At 44.1% G+C, this 10,092-nt stretch overlaps 1 protein-coding gene across 2 annotated transcripts in view; it reads right to left on the bottom strand.

The window, feature by feature from the left end:
- ACO2 (aconitase 2) overlaps window positions 1-10,092 on the bottom strand; it is a 153,661-nt gene that overhangs the window by 114,461 nt on the left and 29,108 nt on the right. The window contains exons 2-3 of one of the 2 annotated variants that reach the window (XM_018567963.1): window positions 9,809-9,951; window positions 3,718-3,976 (exon numbers count right to left, since the gene is read on the bottom strand). In XM_018567963.1, the coding sequence (XP_018423465.1) occupies window positions 3,718-3,976; window positions 9,809-9,951 (402 nt within the window). The remainder of the gene's footprint in view (window positions 1-3,717; window positions 3,977-9,808; window positions 9,952-10,092) is intronic. The other variant, XM_018567964.1, reaches the window with a different exon arrangement.

Raw genomic sequence — 10,092 nt, 5'->3', positions numbered from 1 at the left:
TATGGATCATGATTTAACCTATTCATGTTAGCAGGGCAGAATTGTGAGCGCCTCCCACAAGCTGAGCACCGAGATGCGATGCAGCGATCCTGCCCAGCGCCGACTACAAAAGGCATCGCGTGAGGCTACGGGGATCGGAGTGAAACTGAGTAAGGGAAGCTGGGATGGGGCTGGCTGTAAATCTATTGCTATAGTGTACTGGACGTGTGTAATGTATATGTAGTGCATATATACAGCACACACCTCCACTACACTCCAGCAATAGAGTTACAATTCTCCACTGCTAACATGAATAGGTTAAACCATGATCCATAGTACATAACATGTAGTTGTACTATGGATCATTTAAAGTCACCTGTCCCTTAAAGAAAAGTATCGGTAATTGGTATCGGCAAGTACATGAGGGGATGTACTTCTACTTGGGCCTGAAAAAGTGGCATCGGGACATCCCTACTGTGCGTTACAGTGCAAGTAGTTTTATGCTGAAGTAAACTTTAGGTTTGTAACTGCATTTGTGTATTTTATTTTACAGTATGGTATTTAATCTTTTTTATACAAATAGAGAATTTTTTTTTTAAATCAGACAACTAGTCGATGAAAATAATTAGTTGCAGCCCTAGACAAAGATGTGTAGGTCTGGATGCATAGCTAATGAAGTGAAATGACGATTTTTTTTGGAAAAAAAATAAAATATAGCAAGCCCAGACCTTGTGTTAAGAAGTTCAGCACTGGAGCCTGTCAGATATTAATGCAGGAACCACATTAAAACATTTTCTCAAGCTAGGAGAGGGTTATTACTCTGAGCTATTGTCACTCCTTGTGAACCATCCTTGAAATGAATCTGTAAGGGCTTGTTCACACCAAGCGCGGAGCAGATCCAGACCAGAGCAGGTGCAGACCGGATCAAAACTGCGTCCAATGTATTCCTATGGTATTTTGACCTCCAGTTCACATCGCAGCGTGCGGATCCAGACTTTTTTTTTTAACCAAAACCGGTCCTAAACGCATCAAAAACGCGTCTAAAACGCATCTAAAACACGGCACAACCCACTACACTGCGTGTGCAGAAACCTGACCGGATCTGGTCTGCATTTGGTGTGAACAAGGCCTAAAGCAATTGTGTCAGGAACACCAAAGCAGCTGAAACTGATTAACAACAGGTGCACTAGATGGGCAACAATGAGACAACCTCCAAACAGCAATGGTTTTACAGGGAGGCCACTGACATTTTTTCCCTACTCATCTTTTCTGACTGTTTTTCATTAGTTTTGCATTTGGCTAGAGTCAGTGTCACTACTGGTAGCATGAGGCGATACCTGGATTGTCTTGGTTATATGGATAGGCTGTTGCATATGACACAAAAACCCCTATGGAAGTACAGAAAACCTCCCCTGGGGTGATAATGCTCTTATGTGCACCTGCAACAAAAAGGAGAATGCTAGAGGGTGTTAAAATGGAGAAACAATCCCCAGTACTCCTGCTTGCCACTAAGATAACTGTAGGAAGGAGTTAATAGGTTGCTGCTCTGCAGATCAAAAATTGTGCTGCAGCCCCTGCCTCCAAATCAGCTACACCGATAGTGGAAATAAGCGCATAACACAAAACTTGTGTTCGTAAAAGGCACTACAAATCCCAGCAGCCAACACCCAAAAGGAGGACCACCTTCTAAAAGGTTCCCTGCACTGTGCCCTTCCCACAGTATGGGAATAGAAAGAAGGAGACTTCCCTGAAGACTTCCAACACACCTTGGAGCAGTTCATGTCCAAACTGCTGAACGCGAAGCAACTGGCATGGCGGAAACAGGCTGCAAGGTGTAGCACTGCTGACCAAAGGAAGCCTGCTGGACCCTTCCATGTTCATGACGGCTTCTGGCTCCATCCCCCACCCACTTGCACTCCCTCCTTGGCATCTGGATGCTGGCGCCATGGTGTACTCAACTCCACCATACAGCCCGAGTGGGATACGGGATGAGGGGGGCCTCCGGGAAAAAAAAAAATTAAAAGAACACTTTTTAATCAGAGTATAGGTGGCCATACACATGCCGATTATCGTACGATAATCGCAGGAAATCCCGCGACCATACAATAATCTGCAGGTGTATGGAAGGCGTGCGACCGTTTCTACTGTACGGTCGCACGTCTTTTGTCTTACGAGCACTTTGGAAAACCAGCCGAAAAATTGTAAGATTTTGGCGGGTTTGTGGCGTGCTCGTAAGAGCACACTGCCTGCTCAGCATTGCAGTCATTGGAAGAACTCCGCTCAGTGGAGCCGGCTTGCGATGATCGCAACTTCGATGTGCCTGTCCAAGATGGGCAGATCGTACAGGCTTTTAATTACCTTACAACCATCGCAAGACGATGGTTGTAAAGTGTATGGCCAGCTTTAAGCATCAAGTCAATTAAACTCCTGGGATATTGATCAAGTCAGATAAGTAGCAGAGGGGGGATGTTACATTTCATTAACACCAAAAGCAGCTGAAACTGATTAACAACAGGTACACTAGATGGGCAACAATGAGACAACCTCCAAAACAGGAATGGTTTTACAGGGAGGCCACTGACATTTTTTCCCTACTCATCTTTTCTGACTGTTTTTCCCTAGTTTTGCATTTGGCTAGAGTCAGTGTCACTACTGGTAGCAGGAGGCGATACCTGGACCCTATAGGAGGTTGCACAGGCATGCCAACTCCTCCAGGATGTCACAAATACGTGCCATTGCCAGAAGGTTTGCTGCGTCTCCCAGCACAGTCTCAAGAGCATGGAGGAGATTCCAGGACACAGGCAGTTACTCAAGGAGAGCTGGACAGGGCCGTAGAAGGTCCATAACTCATCAGCAGGACCGGTATCTGCTCCTTTGTGCAAGGAGGAACAGGATGAGCACTGCTAGAGCCCTACAAAATGACCTCCAGCAGGCCACTGGTGTGGATGTCTCTGACCAATCAGAAACTGACTTCATGAGGGTGGCCTGAGGGCACGACGTCCTCTAGTGGGCCCTGTGCTCACTGCATGGCACCGTTGCCATTTGGTCGATTGTCATTGAACACCAGAATTGGCATGTCCGCCACTGGCGCCCTGTGCTTTTCACAGATGAGAGCAGGGTCACCCTGAGCACATGTGGCAGATGTGAAAGGGACTGGAGAACGTTATGCTGCCTGTAACATATTTCAGCAAGACCGGTTTGGTGGTGGGTCAGTGATGGTCTGGGGAGGCATATCCATGGAGGGACGCACAGATCTCTACAGGATATACAACGGCACCTTGACTGCCATTAGGTATCGGGATGAAATCCTTGGACCCATTGTCAGACCCTACGCTGGTGCAGTGGGTCCTGGGTTCCTCAACAGATATGGGTGGAGATACCCCAGAACACCATCCATCGTCTCATTAGGAGCATGCCCCGACGTTGTCAGGCATCCATACAAGCACATGGGGGCCATACAAACTAATGAGTACCATTTTGAGTTGCTGCAATGACATTTCAGCACAATGGACTAGAATGCTGCATCATTTGTTCACTTTCCATCAAACGATGTGGCATCCTTTCGTTCCTAACACATTAACCAGTCCAGTATACAGTTTGATATCCAGCATTATATTTTTCCCCATTGAGATCTGTTGCATTTTCAGAGGGAGAGAATATATACACAAAAATATACATATTTATATTAAAATTACAACTTTTAATCACTTAGTTTATGGGTTTGCACAGCACATGTACCTTTGCTCTTTTAAGGTCCTTATCGCCACCAAGCTGGGCCTCAATCAAATGGTCACAATGGATGGTTGAAGGCACTGCCACTCTAGGTAATCCACTGCTAATAAACTGCAGCATTGCCATCTGGGCCGTGGCATCCTGCATAGCAACTCTATCAGGGCGCAGACGAAGGTAAGTCTTGCCTCGCACAATGTCTTGCTTTACCGGATCATCAACATGACCATAAACAATCTTCTCCGACAATGTAAGGGGCCGGTCCAGGCTTAAAGAGTAATTGGTGAAATTAGTCAAAACAGTGATTAAGTGTCATCTTACTTGATACAAAAACAAACCAGTTGGTAGTTTAGGAATGTTGGATTTATTCTTGCCCTGGGTAACAGACATATTCATGCTCATATACATTTTGACCTACTTTGTAAAAAGTACTCTGTACCCTAAAATCCTGGAGCGCTCTTTAACCACTTCCCGGCCAACCGGTGTAATTAAACGGCCGAGAGCTCTCTAGATCTGAGCGGTCGTCTTTAGACGTCCGCTCAGCCGCGTGAAGAGCAGGAAAGTCCGAAAATTTTAAAACATGCAGCAATGCCCGTTAACAGCGATGCCGGCAGATCACTTGTATGAGGTCCCGGTATGTTTTCAACCCCTGTGACTTATTGCCTAAACAAGTGCACTCAATAAGAAGCAGGGGTAAACCACAACCATGCAAATGGTTATGATTTTCCTTTACAGAGCAGGACTTCCGGCTAGTGAAGCACACTGCAAAAAGGCTGAAAACATCTATAGAAAAAAACAAAATTGATAGACTTTTTCACTCAACTGCCAAGTTTCTGAATAGAACATTCACACCCTGTAAGCTTTGTTTGGGCAATCAGCATTTTGAAGATTTCTCAATTTCAAGTAAATGGGAATTCTGCCAAGTCGCTCGTCACAAAGTGGGTAAGTGTGCCCAAGAGATCAATGTAAAACTTAAAACACCAAGTGGAACTGTGAAAAATGAACGATTACATGAGGCAACAGGACAAGGTCTTAGCAAGCCAAAGAGCATCCCCCCCTTCCCTATGAGCTGTAAACTACTTAAGCATAGGCTGCAGCAAATCCCTGCCTGCTAAAGAGCCTAACTCACCCACCTCTACTGCCTACCCCTTGGCTTGGCCCTGTTCACATGTTGCTCATAAAAAATTAAAAAAAAAGGAAGATTTGGTAAAATCAGAGTTAGACTTACTGGTAACTATTTCCAGGACACCATATGAGAGAGAAGCCCCTCCAACAGAAACACCAACAAATTTTAAAAGTCCTTCTCCCAACCTGGTCAGTAATGGACGAGAACTGAAGGACCCAATCTGAAGTAAAACAAATGCAACCAAAAACAAAAATACACATCAAGGGCGGGAACCTTGCTGTGCTGGAAAGACTTCTGGAAATAGTAAATTTCACAAATAATTTTCATGTGCTGTCTTGGAAAGACTAACGAGAACTAACTAGACTTTGAGGGGGACAAAAAGCATAGAATTCTCCTTCCATCAGGCTGACCCAGGGAAATAGATACATGTAGACCAGGCGTATGAATCTTTCAGAGAAATGTGAAAACAAAAAAACCTGAAACCAACTAGAGGGAAAGTTGGTGCCAAAAAAAAAAAAAAAACAACTCAGCATGACTGAATAACTCAGCAGGACGTTAAACTAGCGAAATAGAAATCAGGAATAATGGACCTGATGAGCTTTAGAGGGACATTAAAGTGACATTAAAGTCACAATCCTCCCACCCAAATGCTGCTTTAAGATCTTACCTTAAATGATGCCTCTTGATCCGATCATCTTCTTTCCAGTAGTTTTCAGGAGTGCCTCCAGCGCTGGTCTCTGATCCAGCGCTGACTGCGGTGTTTTCTGTGTCCCACTGTGTCTGTCCAAGTGCACGCTCCCAAGTGCGTGCATTGAGTTACATTGTCTTACCTCTTCTCCCAGCCAAAGATCTCTACTGCACATACGACTGCCCCATGATCCTTCATGGCAGCTTCAGAATCTTTAGACGGCAGCGAACAGCGGAGACAAAAGGTAATTACCCATTTGGTAACTTATTTATTTTACTGTTTTTGCATATATTACAAAATATGTGCTGTAGCGCAAGGACAGACGCACTGCATAAAAAAACCTAAACTCTGTAACATTACCGACTTTCCACAACAGTTATCTAGGAAATCATAAGCGCATGCACCCACACACACCTTGAAAAATCCGCTCATCCTCTCGCCGGAGCCCCACGAGTAGCTTTCCATCCGGCCGTTGTAATTAAACGGTCGGCCGCTTTACATTCAAGCGATCGGGCATCTCTTGCGATCTCTTGTATTTGCAGCAGCTGTCACTGCCGTTGCCAGTCCCAAGATCTGCTGTGCCTGGTGCAGCTGCTCTGTGACAGGAGATCAAAGTGAGATCGGTACACGTTCTCCCTCTGATGTTCTCTCCGGTGCCCGAATGCAGGAAGTGATGTATATTACATCACTTCCACATTCTGCTGTCACTATCCAGATTCAGAAGTTAATGAAGCAGATCTATGCTTCTCTGGGGGTCCCTAGGTCACATTAGGAGTCTTGGAGACCATGATGTCTCAAGCGGACCTCTCATGTAAATTACCTATCACATAGGGAGCTTCTTAGCCCCCTATGTGATGGCAATAAAGTTAAGTATAAAAAAAATTACCAAAAATATGGGTAAGAATAAATGTTTAACATATCGTAGGGAAAAAAAATTTTTCCGCCTCGAAATTTAGGGTACTTTTTTCATTATACAGTAAAAAAAATAAACACCCGAGTTGTGATTATATACCTCCAAAAGAAGGCTCTACGTGTCCCTAAAAAATGGTAACATAAAAGGCTGTAGTCCAGTCATGCTGACTGGAGACATTTTTGACTGACTGGTGACACACCCTACAATTTTTCAAGCCCTGTACACACGCAGACACTAATGTATACAGAGAGGGATAGATATTAGGCATGTATATGTATATAGTATAAGTAAATGGCAATATCCATCCAACTCACAAAATTACAGTCAAGTCTTGGAAAAGCATCGCAAATCACCGCACAGGCACACACCTTTGACAAGCTCCCATTTGAAGCAAAACATGTTATGTGTGAGGTGGCTCATGCCTCTGCAGAGAAAAAAAAAGAAAGGCTATGCTTTGACCACTTGAGGCCAGGTGTTCACATCCCCTTCCTGGCCAGGAAATGTTTCAGTATTCAGCGCTGCGGTACTTTGACTGACATTTATTCCGTCATGCAAAGCTGTACTAAAAGTCATTTTATACCATTTTTTGGGGGCAGAGAGCTTTCGTTTGGTGGTATTGAATCACCACTGGGGTTTCTATATTTTTACTATATTATTAGGGAAAAATTACATTATAATACAATTACCCAATTTATGGGTAAAATATAAAAGACGGGGTCACGTCAGGTAAATAAACACCAAACATGTCAAGCTTTAACCCCTTCATGACTGAGGACTTGAAAATTACTTTAAACCCCCAAATAGTAAATATTTTCTGAAAGCCAAGACCCTGTAGAATAAAATGGTGGCAGTTACAAATTTTATGTTGTACAATATTAACGCAACTCCTTATCAAACACCGAAATTTTTGAAAAAATGTACTTAATTACCCCATTTGTTCAATATAAAAGATGGTTACAACGAGTAAATAAATACAACATGCCCAGGTAAAAAATTGTGTGCGTCCGTGAAACGGCGACAAAATTCAGTACCCCAAAAAGTCTAGACGACGCTTTAAAAGCCCCCACAGGCCATCAGTTTATAGATACCCCAAAATACTGGCCCTAGATTTATTGCTCACTCCGGCGTGCGCAGCGATACACAACACATGTAGCGCGTTCGTCGTTTTCATACGTAGGCACGTAGTGCTCGCAGGAGGCGTTTAAAAAAATCTTTAATTATCTTTAGATTTTTTTTATTTAATGTTAATTTTTTACTTTAATTGCCATCACATAGGGGGGCTTACAAGCCCCCCATATGATAGCAGATGGTGGTGACAGGTACTCTTTAAGGTGATGCTGGGGGTCCAAAAGCACCTTTGTACTCTAAATAAGCTATTGAAGATCGCACTTCAATAGGTTATAGCTGGGCTTTAGGAGCCCTGCACGGACAGCTATGGGACCGGAAGTGATGCAATCTGCATCGCTCCTGGTCCCATAGAACGGGAAGGGTATCGACGAACGGAGGTTCATCCATCTTCTCCCCAGCTTCCCGCCGACACCGAAGAAGCTGGTCCCGGACCCGTAGGAGGGGCAACGGAGCCCGATAAACACGGCGGGGGGACCCCTTCACCAGGCCGTAGAAGCGATCTGGCGACAGCTGAGTCACCAGAATCGCTTCTACTGTAAGGCCCCATTCACACTGAGCGACATGAAAATCACACGATTTTGAGCGATATTGCGCGACGAGCAAAAGGGTCATGTAGGAGCGACAAGCTACCAGCGACGAGCTACAAGCGATATTGAGCGACGAGATGTGAACAGCTCCATTGAAATGGATTGGAGAAGCTACATAGAGCGATATCGCGTGGAAATATATGAGCGATATCGCTGCAAAAATCGCTCGATAAATCGCTCAGTGTGAATGGGGCCTAAAGCTGACTGTCGGCTTTACAAGTTTAACCCCTTCGAGACGGGGCACATACACTGTACATCCCGTCACAAAGTGCCTATATGACTGGCCACGTACACTGTACGTGACGAGTTATTTAAGGCTCTTTAATGCCGGTAACCACTGATTCTCAGCAGGTTACCGTTCATTAATGAATACCTCAGTATTGATGCAGTCATTAACGAAATAGTTAAGCTTTTATAAAAGCTTCTTTCTTTCATTAATGAAAGAATGAAGCAGTTACATGCAAATACATGAGCGCTAAATAGCAATCCCGTATTTGACAGCTGAAAATAGCTGAGAGGTAGAGTGACTCACCTCCCTGCTATTGCTTTGACAGGTAGATAGCCCCATGTTTACGATACATTTCCGGCAAAGAGATACAATGTATTTATTTGCCTGAAATGTAACACTTCTGATCTAGGCACGATCAAGTACCATTTTTTAGCAGCCTCAGCACTCAATGAATGGGAAGCACTCAGTACAGAGGCTCCTCCCATTCATACTTACTATCAATAGTTTCTGAATGGGGAGGAGCCTCTGTACTGAGTGCTTCTCCCCATTGGTGAAATCTTGAATGAACAGGCTGCGATGTAAATCACAGCCTGCTCATTCATAACTGGGGACACATAGCACTAGGCTTACCGAAGGTTATCGAAAAAGACCCCAAACAGGGGGAGCCACAAAGAGCACAGTCCGCAATCACCTCCACGAGTCGCAGTTCAACAATGGCAGCCCGGGCGGGCATTTTTAACAGCAAACCACCTCATGACATCCCGCATCGCATGCCTTGGTCAGGAAGGCCCGCCCACACAAAAAAATTCACACAAAAGGGGGCCAAAAGTGAGATGACGGTCACCCTTCACATTGGTGGTGGTGGTGGGGGGGGGGACGACAATACCCTGCCCCATCATCAAAGGGGAACTTTAAAGTGCCTCAGCTACGCACACACACGCACTTCTAGTTGACCAAACTAGAATTAAGTATCCTAAACAATTTTCACAGATAGACGGAAACTATAAAAAGATTCCAAAGAGTTGGAAGGGAAACTTTCCCACACTTCATTATGAAGTACAAATAGTAAAATAAAGTGTACATACTGAATAAATCACACAATGATAGAGACTCAACAGTACATCAATGCCTAGAATAAAGAGGAAGAGAAAATGGGTTTATTGAGCAGCATCGGGATTATTGAACAGTATCCACTCACTAGGAAATTATAAAGAAAATTTTTCCCGCACTCAGAAACAGGGTCTCAATGCAAGCACATACAAAACATATTGCAGAACAGAGTAGTGCAGGAGTAGAGGAAGCAGGGAGAAAGCTGACCACAGGGTGAGGTAAGATGCTGCGTGCCCACAGACACACTGCGCGCCCACAGAATATATACATATATACATTTTTTTAGCACAATGGCCAAACAAAAACCATTAATGCTTACCGTTTACGAACAATGTCAATATTTTTTTCCACTTTCTCATAGTTGACATATTCATTGAGTTCAAAGTGGCTCATTGCAACTTTAGGTCTCTGGCACAGGAAGGATGAAATATGGTACCTCCGGGCTCCATGGCCTAAGGCTTGCTAAAACATAATTTATAGAAGAAAAAAAAATATATATAAATTAGACATTATGGGGAATTCTTAAAGACTGGTGCCAAGTTTTAACAAACAGTTTTCTTGTATCTGACAAATTGAGTAAATAGCCCCAAATCCATGAACATG

This window comes from Nanorana parkeri, unplaced genomic scaffold (genome assembly GCF_000935625.1).
Source record: "Nanorana parkeri isolate BGI_ZX_2015 unplaced genomic scaffold, ASM93562v1 scaffold1121, whole genome shotgun sequence".
Classification (NCBI taxonomy): Eukaryota; Metazoa; Chordata; class Amphibia; order Anura; family Dicroglossidae; genus Nanorana; species Nanorana parkeri.
The sequence above is the reverse complement of the archived record's forward strand: the minus strand, read 5'-3'. Positions and strand labels throughout refer to the sequence as shown.